Source organism: Convolutriloba macropyga, chromosome 2 (assembly GCF_964194025.1).
Source record: "Convolutriloba macropyga chromosome 2, txConMacr16.3, whole genome shotgun sequence".
In the NCBI taxonomy this organism is placed as follows: Eukaryota; Metazoa; Xenacoelomorpha; order Acoela; family Convolutidae; genus Convolutriloba; species Convolutriloba macropyga.
The window spans coordinates 70,933,149-70,957,538 of NC_134469.1; the positions used below are offsets into that span (position 1 = coordinate 70,933,149).

Sequence of the window (24,390 nt, forward strand, 5' to 3'; positions counted from 1 at the left end):
GAGACACAAGTAAAGGATCACTAACCAATTCCAACGAAATAAGGAGTCTAATAAACTTCAGCTTTTGATAATAATCAAAACATATGCGGCAAAAATAAACGCGCAAAGAAACAGAAAAGAATGAGACAAAGGAAAACTCGTTTTTTTTCGGAATATAAAGATGTAAAATGTAGTACTTTCAGGATCAGAGTAAAAAATAATACAACAAAAAGAAAACACCTAGCTGTCAGATTGCCAGAAAATAGCCGCAATAGCTCTGTAGATCTGCAGTCTCAAAAAGAATATAAAAAGACCAAAAAAGATACATTCTCTTCATTAAGAGCTGAGATGTTATTTTCTATTAAGAAACTGCCGAAGTTATTGCTGTTTCTATCAGCTTCTCGAAATAACCTTCAAATAGAGTGATATACAATCACTTGATCTTATCTCTTTGAATTAAAGAAAAAAAAGTCAATTTGAGAGGGAGGAAGTCATTTTTGAGAGTGAGGTAAGTCACGTGTGACCAAAAAAATTAATCACGTGAATGAACAAAAAAACTGGCTCCACTAAGAATGAAAAATGACGTCACCCAAGCATTTTAGTCAAAACCACGAGAACGAATGAAAAAAAAATTTTCAAAAATTTTACGTCATAGGATCATAACAAAAATCTTGACGAAATAAAAAAAACATAGCACGACAAGTCCTGCAGTCCTGACGTACAATTCAAAGAATTTTCATGGACTAAACAGAAAAATAGACCTAGAACGGACTATGAATGGATTAGGAAAACAATTTAGAAAAAAATCCGATCCAAAAAATTGAAAAAAAAACAGTAGAAATCAAAGTGAAATTGCCGCATGTGAACAAAAAAACCACTAGCAAGAAATCCAATTTTTGTTCAAACACCGGTTTCTCACTCTACTTTAAATTTCAGCAAAAAAATTCACGCCACAAAACCACTCGCTTTTTCGCTCCACTTCCTGTTTCGGCGTGATCAAAAATCATGAAAATGTGTGAACAGATCTTAAAAAAAGACAGCACCCCAAAACAATTCAAATTCTTTGAATTGTAAAAAAACCACTATGTCCCAATAATAGCCGCTATCGCTTCGCGGCTATTAACAAGATAAACTGACAGTTAATTTTTGCTAGAAAAAATTTTACAAAAACAATTGCATTCAACAGCAGATCTCAATCCTGATTCTTAAATTTTAGGCTTCACGAGCTCCCCACGTCAGATTGATATTAGAACTAATTAGGGAGTTTACCCGGAGTTAACCTGTCAATACGATCTCTAATTAAGAACACAATTTAGCAGTATTTACATGCCCCGCACGCACGCAAGCAAACACAGACATTTTACGATAAATTCGACGAGCATGAATAAGATTTAATTCATTTTGATGCTTTTCGTGCGCATTCGTTTCTTGCAGAACTTCATCGATCAGTTTAAAATATTAACTTCATAGAATCTTTCGAGTAATTTTGCCAGTTTTTTAAATTTTGTCCGGTTAGACATCCAACGGGTAATTTAAGAAACACTTCCAATTCCGGTAAAAAAAATTCTGGTTTTTCACTAGAATGAACTAAATTTGAACTGAAAAACACATTTCCCATTCATTTGCAGGAAGATATCGACAAAACGATAATTCAGACATTGAAGTTCTTAAGGAAACAAAGCTTTATGGTTATCCAGCTTGGTTCAACATTATCTATTTAGAGTTTGCTTTCTCAAATAGGATTTACTAAGTGCACTAAAAAGAGATAACAACGTGAACCGATAGTCTTATTTAAAATCGAGGAAGGCAACAGATAAGAAAGAGACACAAGTAAAGGATCACTAACAAATTCCAACGAAATAAGGAGTCTAATAAACTTCAGCTTTTGATAATAATCAAAACATATGCGGCAAAAATAAACGCGCAAAGAAACAGAAAAGAATGAGACAAAGGAAAACTCGTTTTTTTTTTCGGAATATAAAGATGTAAAATGTAGTACTTTCAGGATCAGAGTAAAAAATAATACAACAAAAAGAAAACACCTAGCTGTCAGATTGCCAGAAAATAGCCGCAATAGCTCTGTAGATCTGCAGTCTCAAAAAGAATATAAAAAGACCAAAAAAGATACATTCTCTTCATTAAGAGCTGAGATGTTATTTTCTATTAAGAAACTGCCGAAGTTATTGCTGTTTCTATCAGCTTCTCGAAATAACCTTCAAATAGAGTGATATACAATCACTTGATCTTATCTCTTTGAATTAAAGAAAAGAAAAGTCAATTTCAGAGGGAGGAAGTCATTTTTGAGAGTGAAGTAAGTCACGTGTGACCAAAAAAAATTAATCACGTGAATGAACAAAAAAACTGGCTCCACTAAGAATGAAAAATGACGTCACCCAAGCATTTTAGTCAAAACCACGACAACGAATGAAAAAAAAAATTCAAAAATTTTACGTCATAGGATCATAACAAAAATCTTGACGAAAAAAAAAACCATAGCACGACAAGTCCTGAAGTCCTGACGTACAATTCAAAGAATTGTCATGGACTAAACAGAAAAATAGACTTAGAACGGACTATGAATGGATTAGGAAAACAATTTAAAAAAATCCGATCCAAAAAATTGAAAAAAACCAGTAGAAATCAAAGTGAAATTGCCGCATGTGAACAAAAAAACCACTAGCAAGAAATCGAATTTTTGTTAAAACACCGTTTTCTCACTCTACTTTAATTTTAAGCAAAAAAATTTCACGCCAAAAAACCACTCGCTTTTTCGCTCCACTTCCTGTATCGGCGTGATCAAAAATCATGAAAATGTGTGAACAGCACCCCAATACAATTCAAATTCTTTGAATTGTAAAAAAACCACTATGTCCCAATAATAGCCGCTATCGCTTCGCGGCTATTAACAAGATAAACTGACAGTTAATTTTTGCTAGAAAAAATTTTACCAAAAAAAAAACAATTGCATTCAACAGCAGATCTGAATCCTAATTCTTAAATTTTAGGCTTCACGAGCTCCCCATTCCAGATTGATATTAGAACTAATTAGGGAGTTTACCGGGAGTTAACCCGTCAATTAGATCTCTAATTAAGAACACAATTTAGCAGTATTTACATACCCCGCACTCACGCAAGCAAACACAGACATTTTACGATAAATTCGACGAGCATGACTAAGATTTAATTCATTTTGATGCTATTTGTGCGCATTCGTTTCTTGCAGAACCTCATCGATCAGTTTTAAATATTAACTTCATAGAATCTTTTGAGTAATTTTGCCAGTTCTTTAAATTTTGTCCGGTTAGACATCCAACGGGTAATTTAAGAAACACTTCCAATTCCGGTAAAAAAATTCTGGTTTTTCACTAGAATGAACTAAATTTGAACTGAGAAACACATTTCCCATTCATTTGCAGGAAGATATCAACAAAACGACAATTTCTTGAGAAAAAACAACGATTTCGTCAATTAAAAACCTAAATTTTCACAAACTAAAATGAAATTCTGAATTCAAATTTTATCCAATTCACAATCGATAATTCAGACATTGCAGTTCTTCAGGAAACAAAGCTTTATGATTATCCAGCTTGGTTCAACATTATCTATTTAGAGTTTGCTTTCTCAAATAGGATTTACTAAGTGCACTAAAAAAAAAGAGATAACAACGTGAACCGATAGTCTTATTTAAAATCGAGGAAGGCAACAGATAAGAAAAAGACACAAGTAAAGGATCACTAATAAATTCCAACGAAAACGAAATGAGGAGTCTAATAACTTCAGTTTTCGATAATAATCAAAACAAATGCGGCAAAAATAAACGCGCAAAGAAATAGAAAAGAATGAGACAAAGGAAAACTCCAATTTCTTCGGAATATAAAGATGTAAAATGTAGTACTTTCAGGATCAGAGTAAAAAATAATACAACAAAAGGAAAACACCTAGCTGTCAGATTGCCTAAAAATAGCCACAATAGCTCTGTAGATCTGCACTCTCAAAAAGAAAATAAAAAGACCAAAAAAATACATTCTTTTCAATAAGAGCTGAGATGCTATTTTTTTATTAAGAAACTGCCGAAGTTATTGCTGTTTCTATCAGCTTCTCGAAATAACCTTCAAATAGAGTGATATACAATCACTTGATCTAATCTCTTTGAATTAAAGAAAAGAAAAGTCAATTTCAGAGGGAGGAAGTCATTTTTGAGAGTGAGGTAAGTCACGTGTGACCAAAAAAATTAATCACGTGAATGAACAAAAAAACTGGCTCCACTAAGAATGAAAAATGACGTCACCCAAGCATTTTAGTCAAAACCACGAGAACGAATGAAAAAAAAATTTTCAAAAATTTTACGTCATGATCATAACAAAAATCTTGACGAAATAAAAAACATAGCACGACAAGTCCTGAAGTCCTGACGTTAAATTCAAAGGATTTTCATGGACTAAACAGAAAAATAAACCTAGAACGGACTATGAATGGATTAGGAAAACAATTTAGAAAAAAATCCGATCCAAAAATTTGAAAAAAACCAGTAGAAATCAAAGTGAAATTGCCGCATGTGAACAAAAAAACCACTAGCAAGAAATCGAATTTTTGTTAAAACACCGTTTTCTCACTCTACTTTAATTTTAAGCAAAAAAATTTCACGCCACAAAACCACTCGCTTTTTCGCTCCACTTCATGTATCGGCGTGATCAAAAATCATGAAAATGTGTGAACAGATCTTAAAAAAAGACAGCACCCCAATACAATTCAAATTCTTTGAATTGTAAAAAAAAACACTATGTCCCAATAATAGCCGCTATCGCTTCGCGGCTATTAACAAGCTAAACTGACAGTTAATTTTTGCTAGAAAAAATTTTACAAAAAAAACAATTGCTTTCAACAGCAGATCTGAATCCTAATTCTTAAATTTTAGGCTTCACGAGCTCCCCATTCCAGATTGATATTAGAACTAATTAGGGAGTTTACCGGGAGTTAAACCGTCAATACGATCTCTAATTAAGAACACAATTTAGCAGTATTTACATGCCCCGCACGCACGCAAGCAAACACAGACATTTTACGATAAATTCGACGAGCATGACTAAGATTTAATTCATTTTGATGCTATTTGTGCGCATTCGTTTCTTGCAGAACCTCATCGATCAGTTTTAAATATTAACTTCATAGAATCTTTTGAGTAATTTTGCCAGTTCTTTAAATTTTGTCCGGTTAGACATCCAACGGGTAATTTAAGAAACACTTCCAATTCCGGTAAAAAAATTCTGGTTTTTCACTAGAATGAACTAAATTTGAACTGAGAAACACATTTCCCATTCATTTGCAGGAAGATATCAACAAAACGACAATTTCTTGAGAAAAAACAACGATTTCGTCAATTAAAAACCTAAATTTTCACAAACAAAAATGAAATTCTGAATTCAAATTTTATCCAATTCACAATCGATAATTCAGACATTGCAGTTCTTCAGGAAATAAAGCTTTATGATTATCCAGCTTGGTTCAACATTATCTATTTAGAGTTTGCTTTCTCAAATAGGATTTACTAAGTGCACTAAAAAAAGAGATAACAACGTGAACCGATAGTCTTATTTAAAATCGAGGAAGGCAACAGATAAGAAAAAGACACAAGTAAAGGATCACTAATAAATTCCAACGAAATGAGGAGTCTAATAACTTCAGTTTTCGATAATAATCAAAACATATGCGGCAAAAATAAACGCGCAAAGAAATAGAAAAGAATGAGACAAAGGAAAACTCCAATTTCTTCGGAATATAAAAATGTAAAATGTAGTACTTTCAGGATCAGAGTAAAAAATAATACAACAAAAAGAAAACACCTAGCTGTCAGATTGCCAAAAAATAGCCGCAATAGCTCTGTAGATCTGCACTCTCAAAAAGAAAATAAAAAGACCAAAAAAATACATTCTTTTCATTAAGAGCTGAGATCCTATTTTTTTATTAGGAAACTGCCGAACTTATTGCTGTTTCTATCAGCTTCTCGAAATAACCTTCAAATAGAGTGATATACAATCACTTGATCTTATCTCTTTGAATTAAAGAAAAAAGTCAATTTGAGAGGGAGGAAGTCATTTTTGAGAGTGAGGTAAGTCACGTGTGACCAAAAAAATTAATCACGTGAATGAACAAAAAACTGGCTCCACTAAGAATGAAAAATGAGTCACCCAAGCATTTTAGTCAAAATCACGAGAACGAATGAACAAAAAACAGATTTTCAAAAATTTTACGTCATGATCATAACAAAAATCTTGACGAAATAAAAAACATAGCACGACAAGTCCTGACGTAAAATTCAAAGAATTTTCATGGACTAAACAGAAAAATAGACCTAGAACGGACTATGAATGGATTAGGAAAACAATTTAGAAAAAAATCCGATCCAAAAAATTGAAAAAAAAACAGTAGAAATCAAAGTGAAATTGCCGCATGTGAACAAAAAAACCACTAGCAAGACATCGAATTTTTGTTCAAACACCGTTTTCTCACTCTACTTTAAATTTAAGCAAAAAAAATTCACGCCACAAAACCACTCGCTTTTTCGCTCCACTTCCTGTTTCGGCGTGATCAAAAATCATAAAAATGTGTGAACAGATCTTAAAAAAAGACAGCACCCCAATACAATTCAAATTCTCTGAATTGTAAAAAAACCACTATTGCCAAATAATAGCCGCTATCGCTTCGCGGCTATTAACAAGATAAACTGACAGTTAATTTTTGCTAGAAAAAATTTTACAAAAAAAAACAATTGCATTCAACAGCAGATCTCAATCCTGATTCTTAAATTGTAGGCTTCACGAGCTCCCCACGTCAGATTGATATCAGAACAAATTAGGGAGTTTACCCGGAGTTAACCCGTCAATACGATCTCTAATTAAGAACACAATTTAGCAGTATTGACATGCCCCGCACGCACGCAAGCAAACACAGACATTTTACGATAAATTCGACGAGCATGACTAAGATTTAATTCATTTTGATGCTATTTGTGCAAATTCGTTTCTTGCAGAACCTCATCGATCAGTTTTAACTATTAACTTCATAGAATCTTTTGAGTAATTGCCAGTTCTTTAAATTTTGTCCGGTTAGACATCCAACGGGTAATTTAAGAAACACTTCCAATTCCGGTAAAAAAAATTCTGGTTTTTCACTAGAATGAACTAAATTTGAACTGAGAAACACATTTCCCATTCATTTGCAGGAAGATATCAACAAAACGACAATTTCTTGAGAAAAAACAACGATTTCGTCAATTAAAAACCTAAATTTTCACAAACAAAAATGAAATTCTGGATTCAAATTTTATCCAATTCACAATCGATAATTCAGACATTGCAGTTCTTCAGTAAACAAAGCTTTATGATTATCCAGCTTGGTTCAACATTATCTATTTAGAATTTGCTTTCTCAAATAGGATTTACTAAGTGCACTAAAAAAAAGAGATAACAACGTGAACCGATAGTCTTATTTAAAATCGAGGAAGGCAACAGATAAGAAAAAGACACAAGTAAAGGATCACTAATAAATTCCAACGAAATGAGGAGTCTAATAACTTCAGCTTTCGATAATAATCAAAACATATGCGGCAAAAATAAACGCGCAAAGAAATAGAAAAGAATGAGACAAAGGAAAACTCCGTTTTCTTCGGAATATAAGGATGTAAAATGTAGTACTTTCAGGATCAGAGTAAAAAATAATACAACAAAAAGAAAACACCTAGCTGTCAGATTGCCAAAAAATAGCCGCAATAGCTCTGTAGATCTGCAGTCTCAAAAAGAAAATAAAAAGACCAAAAAATACATTCTTTTCATTAAGAGCTGAGATGCTATTTTTTTATTAGGAAACTGCCGAACTTATTGCTCCGCTCTCGAAATAACCTTCAAATAGAGTGATATACAATCACTTGATCTTATCTCTTTGAATTAAAGAAAAAAAAGTCAATTTGAGAGGGAGGAAGTCATTTTTGAGAGTGAGGTAAGTCACGTGTGACCAAAAAAATTAATCACGTGAATGAACAAAAAACTGGCTCCACTAAGAATGAAAAATGACGTCACCCAAGCATTTTAGTCAAAATCACGAGAACGAATGAACAAAAAACAGATTTTCAAAAATTTTACGTCATGATCATAACAAAAATCTTGACGAAATAAAAAACAGAGCACGACAAGTCCTGACGTAAAATTCAAAGAATTTTCATGGACTAAACAGAAAAATAGACCTAGAACGGACTATGAATGGATTAGGAAAACAATTTAGAAAAAAATCCGATCCAAAAAATTGAAAAAAAAAAACAGTAGAAATCAAAGTGAAATTGCCGCATGTGAACAAAAAAACCACTAGCAAGAAATCCAATTTTTGTTCAAACACCGGTTTCTCACTCTACTTTAAATTTAAGCAAAAAAAATTCACGCCACAAAACCACTCGCTTTTTCGCTCCACTTCCTGTTTCGGCGTGATCAAAAATCATGAAAATGTGTGAACAGATCGTAAAAAAAGACAGCACCTCAATACAATTCAAATTCTTTGAATTGTAAAAAAACCACTATGTCCCAATAATAGCCGCTATCGCTTCGCGGCTATTAACAAGATAAACTGACAGTTAATTTTTGCTAGAAAAAATTTTTACAAAAACAATTGCATTCAACAGCAGATCTCAATCCTGATTCTTAAATTGTAGGCTTCACGAGCTCCCCACGTCATATTGATATCAGAACTAATTAGGGAGTTTACCCGGAGTTAACCCGTCAATACGATCTCTAATTAAGAACACAATTTAGCAGTATTTACATGCCCCGCACGCACGCAAGCAAACACAGACATTTTACGATAAATTAGACGAGCATGACTAAGATTTAATTCATTTTGATGCTATTTGTGCGCATTCGTTTCTTGCAGAACCTCATCGATCAGTTTTAAATAATAACTTCATAGAATCTTTTGAGTAATTTTGCCAGTTCTTTAAATTTTGTCCGGTTAGACATCCAACGGGTAATTTAAGAAACACTTCCAATTCCGGTAAAAAAAATTCTGGTTTTTCACTAGAATGAACTAAATTTGAACTGAGAAACACATTTCCCATTCATTTGCAGGAAGATATCAACAAAACGACAATTTCTTGAGAAAAAACAACGATTTCGTCAATTAAAAACCTAAATTTTCACAAACAAAAATGAAATTCTGAATTCAAATTTTATCCAATTCACAATCGATAATTCAGACATTGCAGTTCTTCAGGAAACAAAGCTTTATGATTATCCAGCTTGGTTCAACATTATCTATTTAGAGTTTGCTTTCTCAAATAGGATTTACTAAGTGCACTAAAAAAAGAGATAACAACGTGAACCGATAGTCTTATTTAAAATCGAGGAAGGCAACAGATAAGAAAAAGAGACAAGTAAAGGATCACTAATAAATTCCAACGAAATGAGGAGTCTAATAACTTCAGTTTTCGATAATAATCAAAACATATGCGGCAAAAATAAACGCGCAAAGAAATAGAAAAGAATGAGACAAAGGAAAACTCCAATTTCTTCGGAATATAAAGATGTAAAATGTAGTACTTTCAGGATCCGAGTAAACAATAATACAACAAAAAGAAAACACCTAGCTGTCAGATTGCCAAAAAATAGCCGCAATAGCTCTGTAGATCTGCACTCTCAAAAAGAAAATAAAAAGACCAAAAAAATACATTCTTTTCATTAAGAGCTGAGATCCTATTTTTTTATTAGGAAACTGCCGAACTTATTGCTGTTTCTATCAGCTTCTCGAAATAACCTTCAAATAGAGTGATATACAATCACTTGATCTTATCTCTTTGAATTAAAGAAAAAAGTCAATTTGAGAGGGAGGAAGTCATTTTTGAGAGTGAGGTAAGTCACGTGTGACCAAAAAAATTAATCACGTGAATGAACAAAAAACTGGCTCCACTAAGAATGAAAAATGACGTCACCCAAGCATTTTAGTCAAAATCACGAGAACGAATGAACAAAAAACAGATTTTCAAAAATTTTACGTCATGATCATAACAAAAATCTTGACGAAATAAAAAACAGAGCACAAGTCCTGACGTAAAATTCAAAGAATTTTCATGGACTAAACAGAAAAATAGACCTAGAACGGACTATGAATGGATTAGGAAAACAATTTAGAAAAAAATCCGATCCAAAAAATTGAAAAAAAAACAGTAGAAATCAAAGTGAAATTGCCGCATGTGAACAAAAAAACCACTAGCAAGAAATCCAATTTTTGTTCAAACACCGGTTTCTCACTCTACTTTAAATTTAAGCAAAAAAAATTCACGCCACAAAACCACTCGCTTTTTCGCTCCACTTCCTGTTTCGGCGTGATCAAAAATCATGAAAATGTGTGAACAGATCGTAAAAAAAGACAGCACCTCAATACAATTCAAATTCTTTGAATTGTATAAAAACCACTATGTCCCAATAATAGCCGCTATCGCTTCGCGGCTATTAACAAGATAAACTGACAGTTAATTTTTGCTAGAAAAAATTTTTACAAAAACAATTGCATTCAACAGCAGATCTCAATCCTGATTCTTAAATTGTAGGCTTCACGAGCTCCCCACGTCATATTGATATCAGAACTAATTAGGGAGTTTACCCGGAGTTAACCCGTCAATACGATCTCTAATTAAGAACACAATTTAGCAGTATTTACATGCCCCGCACGCACGCAAGCAAACACAGACATTTTACGATAAATTAGACGAGCATGACTAAGATTTAATTCATTTTGATGCTATTTGTGCGCATTCGTTTCTTGCAGAACCTCATCGATCAGTTTTAAATATTAACTTCATAGAATCTTTTGAGTAATTTTGCCAGTTCTTTAAATTTTGTCCGGTTAGACATCCAACGGGTAATTTAAGAAACACTTCCAATTCCGGTAAAAAAATTCTGGTTTTTCACTAGAATGAACTAAATTTGAACTGAGAAACACATTTCCCATTCATTTGCAGGAAGATATCAACAAAACGACAATTTCTTGAGAAAAAACAACGATTTCGTCAATTAAAAACCTAAATTTTCACAAACAAAAATGAAATTCTGAATTCAAATTTTATCCAATTCACAATCGATAATTCAGACATTGCAGTTCTTCAGGAAACAAAGCTTTATGATTATCCAGCTTGGTTCAACATTATCTATTTAGAGTTTGCTTTCTCAAATAGGATTTACTAAGTGCACTAAAAAAAGAGATAACAACGTGAACCGATAGTCTTATTTAAAATCGAGGAAGGCAACAGATAAGAAAAAGAGACAAGTAAAGGATCACTAATAAATTCCAACGAAATGAGGAGTCTAATAACTTCAGTTTTCGATAATAATCAAAACATATGCGGCAAAAATAAACGCGCAAAGAAATAGAAAAGAATGAGACAAAGGAAAACTCCAATTTCTTCGGAATATAAAGATGTAAAATGTAGTACTTTCAGGATCCGAGTAAACAATAATACAACAAAAAGAAAACACCTAGCTGTCAGATTGCCAAAAAATAGCCGCAATAGCTCTGTAGATCTGCACTCTTAAAAAGAAAATAAAAAGACCAAAAAAATACATTCTTTTCATTAAGAGCTGAGATGCTATTTTTTTATTAGGAAACTGCCGAACTTATTGCTGTTTCTATCAGCTTCTCGAAATAACCTTCAAATAGAGTGATATACAATCACTTGATCTTATCTCTCTGAATTAAAGAAAAAAAAGTCAATTTGAGAGGGAGGAAGTCATTTTTGAGAGTGAGGTAAGTCACGTGAGACCAAAAAAATTAATCACGTGAATGAACAAAAAACTGGCTCCACTAAGAATGAAAAATGACGTCACCCAAGCATTTTAGTCAAAATCACGAGAACGAATGAACAAACAGATTTTCAAAAATTTTACGTCATGATCATAACAAAAATCTTGACGAAATAAAAAACATAGCACGACAAGTCCTGACGAAAAATTCAAAGAATTTTCATGGACTAAACAGAAAAATAGACCTAGAACAGACTATGAATGGATTAGGAAAACAATTTAGAAAAAAATCCGATCCAAAAAAATGAAAAAAAAACAGTAGAAATCAAAGTGAAATTGCCGCATGTGAACAAAAAAACCTCTAGCAAGACATCGAATTTTTGTTCAAACACCGTTTTCTCACTCTACTTTAAATTTAAGCAAAAAAATTTCACGCCACAAAACCACTCGCTTTTTCGCTCCACTTCCTGTTTCGGCGTGATCAAAAATCATGAAAATGTGTGAACAGATCTTAAAAAAAGACAGCACCCCAATACAATTCAAATTCTTTGAATTGTAAAAAAACCACTATTGCCAAATAATAGCCGCTATGGCTTCGCGGCTATTAACAAGATAAACTCACAGTTAATTTTTGCTAGAAAAAATTTTACAAAAAAAACAATTGCATTCAACAGCAGATCTCAATCCTGATTCTTAAATTGTAGGCTTCACGAGCTCCCCACGTCAGATTGATATCAGAACTAATTAGGGAGTTTACCCGGAGTTAACCCGTCAATACGATCTCTAATTAAGAACACAATTTAGCAGTATTTACATGCCCCGCACGCACGCAAGCAAACACAGATATTTTACGATAAATTAGACGAGCATGACTAAGATTTAATTCATTTTGATGCTATTTGTGCGCATTCGTTTCTTGCAGAACCTCATCGATCAGTTTTAAATATTAACTTCATAGAATCTTTTGAGTAATTTTGCCAGTTCTTTAAATTTTGTCCGGTTAGACATCCAACGGGTAATTTAAGAAACACTTCCAATTCCGGTAAAAAAATTCTGGTGTTTCACTAGAATGAACTAAATTTGAACTGAGAAACACATTTCCCATTCATTTGCAGGAAGATATCAACAAAACGACAATTTCTTGAGAAAAAACAACGATTTCGTCAATTAAAAACCTAAATTTTCACAAACAAAAATGAAATTCTGGATTCAAATTTTATCCAATTCACAATCGATAATTCAGACATTGCAGTTCTTCAGGAAACAAAGCTTTATGATTATCCAGCTTGGTTCAACATTATCTATTTAGAGTTTGCTTTCTCAAATAAGATTTACTAAGTGCACTAAAAAAAGAGATAACAACGTGAACCGATAGTCTTATTTAAAATCGAGGAAGGCAACAGATAAGAAAAAGACACAAGTAAAGGATCACTAATAAATTCCAACGAAATGAGGAGTCTAATAACTTCAGCTTTCGATAATAATCAAAACATATGCGGCAAAAATAAACGCGCAAAGAAATAGAAAAGAATGAGACAAAGGAAAACTCCGTTTTCTTCGGAATATAAGGATGTAAAATGTAGTACTTTCAGGATCAGAGTAAAAAATAATACAACAAAAAGAAAACACCTAGCTGTCAGATTGCCAAAAAATAGCCGCAATAGCTCTGTAGATCTGCAGTCTCAAAAAGAAAATAAAAAGACCAAAAAATACATTCTTTTCATTAAGAGCTGAGATGCTATTTTTTATTAGGAAACTGCCGAACTTATTGCTGTTTCTATCAGCTTCTCGAAATAACCTTCAAATAGAGTGATATACAATCACTTGATCTTATCTCTTTGAATTAAAGAAAAGAAAAGTCAATTTGAGAGGGAGGAAGTCATTTTTTAGAGTGAGGTAAGTCACGCGTGACCAAAAAAATTAATCACGTGAATGAACAAAAAACTGGCTCCACTAAGAATGAAAATGACGTCACCCAAGCATTTTAGTCAAAATCACGAGAACTAATGAACAAAAAACAGATTTTCAAAAATTTTACGTCATGATCATAACAAAAATCTTGACGAAATAAAAAACATAGCACGACAAGTCCTGAAGTCCTGACGTTAAATTCAAAGAATTTTCATGGACTAAACAGAAAAATAGACCTAGAACGGACTATGAATGGATTAGGAAAACAATTTAGAAAAAAATCCGATCCAAAAAATCGAAAAAAAAAACAGTAGAAATCAAAGTGAAATTGCCGCATGTGAACAAAAAAACCACTAGCAAGAAATCGAATTTTTGTTCAAACACCGTTTTCTCACTCTACTTTAAATTTAAGCAAAAAAATTTCACGCCACAAAACCACTCGCTTTTTCGCTCCACTTCCTGTTTCGGCGTGATCAAAATCATGAAAATGTGTGAACAGATCTTAAAAAAAGACAGCACCCCAATACAATTCAAATTCTTTGAATTGTAAAAAAAACCACTATTGCCAAATAATAGCCGCTATCGCTTCGCGGCTATTAACAAGATAAACTGACAGTTAATTTTTGCTAGAAAAAATTTTACAAAAAAACAATTGCATTCAACAGCAGATCTCAATCCTGATTCTTAAATTGTAGGCTTCACGAGCTCCCCACGTCAGATTGATATCAGAACTAATTAGGGAGTTTACCGGAGTTAACCCGTCAATACGATCTCTAATTAATGTGTGATTAATCAAAAATCATGAAAATGTGTGAACAGATCTTAAAAAAAGACAATGTGTAATTAATGTGTAATTAATCAAAAATCATGAAAATGTGTGAACAGATCTAAAAAAAGACAGCGCCCCAATACAATTCAAGTTCTTTGAATAGTAAAAACCAGGGCCAGTAATAGACTCAGCTATCGCTTCGGAGCTATTAGAAAAACAGGCCAAGTAATAATACAATTCACAGAAGACATAAAAATATGTTTTCAGTATTTAACCAACATTTTTTAAATTCAGGTTTGCCTCGCAGAAAAGCATAGTGGTCTTTCAAAAATGAAATTTATTGACACGCAAAAAGAACAACAGAAGCAAAAAATAAAAATACACCCCAGTTGTCCTATATTCTACACTCATAAAAAAGATAGTAAAATTTAACCATTCCAAACCTCTTCGATACCCTGATGTCAAAACCATAACAAATAAGCTGCTCGAAACCATTACATAGGTTCACTCATAATTTTATAGACGGTCAACGTAATGTCTTTAAATGAAACTAAGGGACCAGATAAAGAATACGGCGAATACTATCAAACAATTATTTCAGAAAATTACTTGCAGTCCAATGATCGATTCAAACAATAACCTTTTGGCGCCATTAGAACAAATGCAGTAGAAAATCAAAAGAGAAAAAGCAAAAAATGCATTCAATTTTTTCACTTGAATTTTTTTCAAAATCCAAAATTGTTCAAACAAAACTTCTCTCTCCACTTTTCATACAAATTGAAAAAGTTTTAAACAAAACATTCTTTTGCTCACTTCACTATTCTGTCGTTAGCAAAAACACTGCTTCAATTTCACCTCTCATTTATGTTAAACAGTCAAAAGAATTTCTCTAAAAATATGACTCTCTAATATAACCTAAATCCTCTCGATGACACAAAACACGATGGAGACTAATAAGAGCTTCGCTATTGGGTCAAACGGTTAATAAAACATAAAACTGCAAATATTAACATAAATGGGAAAAACGTGTAACATTGGTCAAAAACTACGCTGAAAGTGATAAAATATACGGCAAAATCACGGATGTTCGTTCCCAAAACAGTTTAACTTGGATAACTCCTCGAAAAAGACGAAAATAGAAGAATTCTTTTCAATTTCTTTTCAAAACTCGACGACCATTCTATTGACACCACGCATGTTTTATACGTCAATTATATCGATCGGTCACAATTGACTGAAAAAAATTAGCAGTTAGTCCCCCCTCCCCAAATAAGTTGGATCAGGAAAATTTGTCCCCAAAATAACGTCACACAAATAAAAGTAATGAAGCAAGAGTGAATTAGCAGCAAGAAATAATCTCAAGCTCTTTTGTTCACCATTCAGTAGTAAAAAAATGCACAACGAAAAAAACTGGGACAAATTAAGATTGCAAAGAATTTCTGTCGACAAAACGAACAGTACGCACTGAATTGTAAAGAAATAGTCTTGCATAATTACTCGTAAGAAGACCTATAGAAAACAGTGAAAACAAATTTTCAGAAACAAAACTCCCAAAACACATAAATCTAAATCAAGTCTATTTTATCACTATAAAAGTGATGACAGATTGAGAAGCTAGCCGCAAAAGGTTTGTAAGATCTACAGTTGCAAAACGATAATAACATACCGAAAAAGAGTCTCTTCAATTCTCTTCAATTTATTAATTGCTGACGTTATACGATTATTGCTGGTTTTTACGATTAAGAGTGAAAGAATTTCACGCTGCAATACAACTTGCTTTTTCGCTCCAGTTCCTGTTTTGGCCCGACCAAAATCATCACTTGAATTTGACATCAAAAATCATGAAAATGTGTGTGTGTGTGTGAACAGATAAAAAGGTCCCCAATAATATTCAAATTCTTCGAATCGTAAAAACCAGGGGATTAATACCTCATTGCTGCTTCCATTAGCTGCTCTCAAACAACCTTCCATTTTATATTTTAGCCTTTAAAGAAAATTTATCTTTGAGAGGTATGTTAATCACATGCGACTAAAAATTTAATCACGCAATGAAAACAACTCGCTCCAATGGAAGTGAAAAATAAAGTCACGCACGAAATTCAGTCGAAATCGCTTGCTTGAATGAACAAGATTTGAAGTGATAGTGACGTCATTTGGTTGTAACAAAACTCTTGACGACGAAATAAAAAACATATCAGGACAAGTCCTGGCCTACAATTGAAAGAAGATTCGTCGACTAAACAAAAAACTAGACTCAGAAGGGACTATGAGAGTGGCTTGCCAAAACCATATAAAAAATCAATTACACAACAAAAAATCAACTAACGTCGGAGGAATTGCTCTCAAACGACCGGCCAGCGGTTGGCTTTGTCAGTACCTAGCCACTCTTTAGTGAGGTTAGCTTTACCTAGATTGAAGGGGCGTGAGCTTAGGGTAATAGACGATGACATCACGCCACATAACAGCCGCTGAAGTGCGGCATCAAACAAAAGAGTTAAGGAGAGAGAGAGAGAGAGAGATAAAACTTGAAGGAGAAAGAGAAGGAAAGAAACGCCAACCAACACAGAGAGAGAGAGGGAACTAGGAATTTTTTCCATGATGAGATTCGACACTACAACCTCAAGTTTTCTAGCCTTGTTAGTAACTAAATCATATAAAAAAAAACTGAAAGTGCAAAATTCAGAAGAAAAGTTTACACATATCGCAGTGAAGAAAAATTTCGACTCTGGATTTTTGTCATGTAGCCCATCTGCTAAACTTAAAAAGCTTCGTTGGCCAGTAATGATCGTTAAACTCAGAAAAGGACAAAAATATTCAAAAATTATAATAACAACAGCAAAATTCAACAAAATCTTGCGAAAACTCGTGTTAGTATTATCCTAAGAACATCATTCCTTTGTCTCAAGAGACTATCCAGTATCCTTATTTCAAGCCTCAAACAGTTTTGCTGGCCCATAAAGATCCATCACTTGGAACATGATAATAATTTTTCAAAATTTTTTTTTCAAATTGAATTTTGTCGAAAAATTGCAAAAATTCGAGTCATTAACGTAAGGATAACCATTCCATTAACTCTGGAAACTAAGCAGCAGCTTACTATCAAACCTCGAAGAGGGTTCATGGTGCACGAAAAAAAATCAGAAAATATTTTAAAAAACTTGAAAAAATGCATAAGATTTAAAAAAATTGCTCGAATTCGTGATATTAATATGTTGAAAAACAAAATATTGCATCTGGAAACTATGCAGTAACCTATTACCAAAACCTAGAGGTTTCTTGCCCCTTGAGGCCAGAAAAACCTAAAAAAGGAAGCAATTTCAAAAAGCATGAAGATTGCCAAAAATTTTTCAACAAAATGCTAAAACTAGTGATGCTAAAATCTTTGAAGCACTCCAATGCAGCGACAAACTATACAGTAAATTATTATTAAACACTAGAGGAGGTTCCTTCGCTCTTGAGGCTAGATAAACCTATAAAATGACAAAAATTTTCAAAAAACTAGAAAAAAAGTTTTATAAAAAAAATCGATAAAATTTGTGATATCAAAAAGTTGAAAACTATTCCAAGGCCAATAAAAGTTTTTCAGTAACATATCATGTAAACCTATAGGAGCTTTCCTGCATCCTGGGGCTGGAAAAACTTCGATAATGACAATAAATTTTGAAAGAGGGGGGGAGAGGGGAGGTCACCGGGGTGTTGATGGGTTTGGCAACAGTCGAGAAGCAACAGCGCGGTGGGGGGGGGGGGGGGGTAATAGTGAGGTGAGGGGGGTCAACAATGGGTGCGGGGAGGGGGTCTTCAACCTCTAAGATCGGTGGTTCGTCAGTTTCCAGTATCCACGGGGGGGGGTCTTCAACCTCTAAGAACCGCCCTTCACACCATAAGTATAAGCCTCCAATGCAGTTTGAGCTGAAACAGATCTGAAAGGCTCTAAGAGCACTTAATGCCCGCTGGGCGCTACCTATTTTTCCCGTTTTTGAGGACGAAAAGTCAAAAGCGTCAGACGAAAAATCGGTCAAGCGAAAAATCGCATAACATAGCCGGCAGATTGCCGGAAAATAGCCGCGACAGACGCTCGTGGCCCTCCATGAATTGAAACACCTAGAGAAATAAGATAGACAGATCGACCACCAGTCCTTCAATAGACCACTAGACTTTTCGGGTTAGCTTCGGACTGTCAATTTTTGACACATACGTTCTATAAGGAAAACGCCCTTAAAGAGCTATTACAAATTGATATTCGAAATCAAAAAATCAAGACTAATAATCACAAATTAGGGCATATAATATTGGCACTACTTAGATGCACACTATTAACTAGTAAATCTTCATAAAAAATTAAAGTTCCATAAGTGAGTTCAGAAGTCATATTTTTGAGTGAGGCAAGTCACGCAATTGACCTAAAAGCAGAAACGACGTCACGTACACAAATTTTAACTGCAAAGCAATAGAAGTCACTGAAGTCAATTCCAAGAAGTCAATTCCAAGAAGTCAGGTCGTAAGAATCATCGATGGAGACGACGAATTAAAAAAAACCACGATGTCCCCAATAATAGCCGCTATCGCTTCGCGGCTATTAAAAAAAAGACTGACAGGACTAATATAATTGCTACAAACTTCGTTTGAGAGCAATTAAAAATATCAGACGAAAATCGCCAATACAGTAAAAAAATGAAATTAGATTGACGCGAGCAAATTTTTGTCCAAACACCGTTTTCTCACTCTTTTTTGAATTAAGAGTTAAAGAATTTCACGCTGCAATACCACTTGCTTTTGCGCTCCAATTCCTGTTTTGGCCCGACCAAAATCATCACTTGAATTTGACATTAAAAAAATCATGAAAATATGTGTGTGTGTGAACAGATAAAAAGCCCCCCACCACAAAGGAATGAAATTAAATTGATGTATATATGCTTGGCTCAATTCTTGTTTTTTAAGTTTGTTAAAAAGTATGTTTAAACATATTTGGTGAGGTTGAACTAACTTGAGTTTCTTGCATTCAGCGTCGAAGTCCCGCGACACGCGCTTTGGGTCTGCAGTCACAGGCCTGACCACCCGAGTGGCTACCACTTTTGTCCCACCCGGGATGACTCCATGCAACAACTCTCTCCACAAGTGACTCACCATTCCCTGTGGGGCTGCATGCAAATTCTGTACCTCGTCCAATGAGATTTTGTCACTAGAGATGCCGAAACGTCGCATTGTTCCATCTCCTAAAATAGCAGGAATGGTATAGCACAAATATTAATTACATGGTGTGAAAAATAGGCTTATTACCAACAAGTTCAGAATGCCCTTAAGATTTATTATACATTGTCATTACTCTCTTCAAAAAAAAATGCGTTGGAAAATTGCTTGATGTAACTTTAAGCGCGCCTCATTTAAGAGAGTTTACCAAGCTCCGGATGGTCCAGTACTGTTAATTTGTCCCTTTAATTCATTGGCTTTACAACTTACTTGTATTACTTATATTACTTATAGCTGATTAAGATTTATTGGAATAAAAACAGGAATAACTCAGTGTCGCGATTTTGACCTGATTGACGTGCCAATTTCAATTCAATATGAAATCCGATTAAATCTGTTTGAAACAATTATTAAAACTCACCGCAAGCTTTGGCCTCGTCTATGCAATCATCTGAAGCCATCAGTGACAATACCCGTCAATAATGTTTAGGACGAAAATTTCTAATAGAGCTAGTAGGACATATGACAGCAGTCATTGAATAACTTAGCAGAGGTGAATCAACAGCAGAAATGAACTACAGTTAAGTGATTCAGACTAATAAGTTATGCAAATTAAACTACGAGAGCATACAAAGAGAGACTTACGAGGTCTGACAGTTCTAATGCGAGTGGAGACTTCTTCGAATGCTGTTTCGAATGGTATCCTCGTCACTTGCTGTCCAGTATTCTCAGCCGCTTCTCTCAACTCCCTAGCCAGCACGCCTGTTGACTTGCCCTTGGCAACATCCAGGGGAGTCATGTTCTGTCTGTTGCACAGGGACACATTGGCACCCAGATTGATCAGCTCCAGGGCTGCCTCTTTGAAGCCCCAAAAAGATGCATAATGTAGAGGAGTGTTGCCGTGTCTATTCATTGCATTCACCTAAACAGAGAACTAATATCTACCTGCAAATTTTTACATGAATTCATTTCAAGCCAAACTGCAACTGCCTTTATGGACATTCATTGCAAATGTGTTATTATAATGCTTATAATTATATAGTGAAAATTAAAATACAGCAAGTTGCGTTAGGTGTGAATAGAAAACATTCCCCCACTATGAGTTTTCCAGCTATAGACGTAAAAAGTAACCAAAAAGATCCGTGGCATAATCAAATATCCGACTAACGCCGACAAACTTCTCAGGTGACGTCAATAATAGTTTAAAAAGTCGCTTCAGAGAGACAAGAACGATGTTTATTACTTGAAGAAAAAATTATGTGGAACATACCCTAAACGCAATAATTAGATCTACGAGTTTACAGCAAAACGCTAGGTATAGACGATGCCTTCCCCAGTAACGAAAAACCGAGAAAAACGCTTCATTTAATGCTCTGAGGTCTCAAAAATAAATCTCAAAGCAACTGCAATCAAAAATTAATGTTGCTCCATATCATATGACACAATAAACATGGCTCGAACACTCACTTCACTTATGGGCCGAAACGACGAGACATTCTTTCTGCCAGCTTTATCAACTTTCAACAGCCTTTTAATCACGTGCGTGTGCCCATTCTGAGCAGCACAATGGAGCGGTGTGTCCTCTCCCATATTGACAACATCAGTTCTCGCACAATGCGGCGAAGACAACAACAGGTCAACTAAGGTCATGTGTCCGTGCCATGATGCCCAATGTAAGGGCGTGAACAAGTGCTGATCAATAGCCCCATTCGGATCCACCTCCGTGTTGTCGAGCCATTCCCGCAAGAACATTAGGTCTCCGTCCCTACAGGCCTGGAAGGCCGCCTCTTGCGTCATAACTCCTGAAAATTGCATCAGAAGTATTGCCTGAGAATTATGCAATGAGCGGATTGTAATATTCGTGAGCCAACTACCATATGCTCAACAAAAAATCAAATCGATACGAAACCGTCTGGGCAAACCGTCTGAGGAAACCTCAGCTATAAATTGAATTTTCAAACCAATCTATCGAAAGATAAATTGTCGAACTTATTTCTATTGGTAAAATTAAGCTTAGCTGTAGAGAAAGGTACCATACAAAACAGTTACAATTAATATTTACAGGTACCATACTAAACCGAAAAAAATCCTATCGACAAAGAAAAAAAACGCACTCAGCTATACACCGTTCAATCTCCCGTATATATAATACAAAAATGTTCCAAAGCGATAAAAAAAATATAGCAGAATGAAAAAATGAGTCGCAATATTTATGAATTCGCAATGTTATATTGTTTTGATCTTTGTTATTTTCAACACCAAAATTGGCAAGAGACGATCAGCATCACATTAGCGCATACAGCCTTCTAAAAGATGTTACCTCTGTGAATTGAAGAAAAAATTGGTTAACTTTCAGTGACTGATCTCTGTCAAAGATACCGTTTTCAAAAATATGATTTCTTCAATGGTCACTCAAAAGTGATCTTCGATAGACGACTTTCTTAATTTAACTAATAGATCAAGTCCAAAACTTAATTACACTTACACATTTGAACATCCTGTTAGCATATATGTGCAGGCAACAAAACATTAACAAAAGGACGGCTCAGATTGACACAAAAAATGTTGGCTTTCCAATTCTCCAGACAATTAGATGGCGGTAACAGCCATCCTGCAATGTGGAAATTTGACCTCTAATTCACTACGCGAAATAAAAATAGGCAGAACTCGTACACAAGTTTGCAACAGCACTCAGATTTTGCAATTACGACTTGAAAAGGACCCTCGCGTGTCCACGTTCTCACAAGTAGTTTGGCTCCTTAACTCAACTGTATTTAAGATAAATAAAACATAGCAGGACGTCCTGAGTTACAATTCAAAGAAAAAGAACAAAATAAGACGTCAAAAAAAGCCAATGACTATATGCGCAGAAATAAATAAAACATCAAAACAATTACCTAATTTAGAATAATATTGGTATTAGAAAAATAGACATTAAGAACCACTGATAATAACAACACTTCAAAAATATTGACTCTACGCACATACCATTAATCACCACAAACCATGAAAATTTAGAAGCAATATAAAAACTTTTAGCAGTTCTAATTATTGAAAAAAGGGACCGTAGAACTACCAATGAAGGCAACATTCACAAATTCACTTGAAAATTTTGAAAATAAACGGTATGTCAGTCAATGAAAACCGTCAGCTATAAGTTGGAGCCAACCTCATGGAGCCAAACTTATGAGGCCTGTCCCTAATGAGATTAAATGATAAGACGACAAAAGGTACAACAAATACTCGGAAAAACTCAAAAATTAAAAATTTGAGCACAAAGAGATTTAGTCAGAAAAAGCATTGGATGCCCGTTGAAGAAATCATGCAACTGCTAGTAATCGCATTTAGATTATAACTTTAATATGCTGATAGCTCTCAAGAGAAGAAAAACTGAACAAAGTCAAACCGACGCACGCGAAAAAAAAATTCCCTCAAAAACAGAGAACTTGTTCAAACACCAACTTCTCCTTTGACAAGGCAGACTGAAAAATAGAGCATCAAAACTACTAATTTTTCGCTCCCTTTACTACTTCAGCGTGATTAAATTCACCGCTTAAAATTGACTTCCCACAGTTGAAAAGGCCGAAAAAAGTCTGAACAGATCTTAAAACCAGCGCACGAATACAAACCGAATACTTTGTATTGTAAAACAACTGATATCACTTTAGAACAGAAGTGTCAATATTAGCAAAATAAAGCTACAGAAGTGGGCATCAGATATGATATGCATATTCGTGAATGCAAGCAAACTTTTAAGGATTGGCTTTAACAAAAAACAAAAATGATGTTCACCAGCACCATAAAATACAAAATTTTTCGACACTTCAAGTATGTAGTATTTCGTCTTTTGCCACCACTCTTTCTGCACTCATAGATGGGTATGATAGTTTTGGTACTATTGAGACTAAGCAAGAAGTCCTCAAGAACAACAAAAACAATCAAGCCTCAAAAAAAATAACTTTTGATGACAGGATAAGACAGGATCAAAACAAACAACTGATATCTATGGACTCTAACAAAAATTCTTTTGACTTATTTCTCATTAGCAACCTATAATGACAATAATTTCAATGAAATCCGTCACTAATGATATTCAATGATACAACAAAAAATCAAACAAACTTCCGCAAATAAACACGCTAAAACTTTTAGAAGGCAAATAGTGTAAAACTCAGAGAAGGCAATAGTTGCCAGCTGATAAAGTTACTGCAAGCAGTTTAATCCTCATTGGCAATCGATGAGACCTGTCATTAATGAGATTGAGGGATAAGACAGCAATACTTAAAAATACTAGCAAAATTTAAAAAATAACTAATAGTCTTTAAAAAGGGACAGCGCACAAGTCAAAGAAAGCAATAGCTATAAACTTAAAAGACTTTTTGCATTAACTAAAGCTTTCGTGAAAAAATGAAACCTGTCAAAATTTAGACTCAGATAAAAGATAAAGTTAATAAAAACTCGCTAAACTGAAAAAAAAACCTATAAAATTTCTTGTAAACAATTAGTGTCAAAGAAAGCATCAGCTTTGACCAGAAACAATAACCTCAACTAAAAACCCCCTATTAGATATCCATGAGGCCAGTCTTTAATGAGAATAAAAGATAAGACAACAAAATTTACAAAAGTGCAACAAAAACTCAAAAATTAACTCAACTTCTGAGTAGTGTCAATTTCACGAAAAACTAATAAATTTTTATTTAAAACCAACATTAATGTTCGTTTGCGCCACATTAACAGCCAATCAGACCTGTCATTGATGATACTAAGTGA

At 34.1% G+C, this 24,390-nt stretch overlaps 1 protein-coding gene across 1 annotated transcript in view; it reads right to left on the minus strand.

Annotated features, from left to right (window-relative positions):
- The window catches only part of LOC142334672 (scaffold protein ILK-like), a 41,170-nt gene extending 19,752 nt beyond the window's left edge, over window positions 1–21,418 (minus strand). The window contains exons 1-3 of the mRNA XM_075382890.1: window positions 21,088–21,418; window positions 20,266–20,542; window positions 19,418–19,646 (exon numbers count right to left, since the gene is read on the minus strand). Coding sequence (XP_075239005.1) covers window positions 19,418–19,646; window positions 20,266–20,542; window positions 21,088–21,417 — 836 coding nt within the window. The 5' untranslated portion in view covers window position 21,418. The remainder of the gene's footprint in view (window positions 1–19,417; window positions 19,647–20,265; window positions 20,543–21,087) is intronic.
- Between the last annotated feature and the right edge of the window lie 2,972 nt (window positions 21,419–24,390).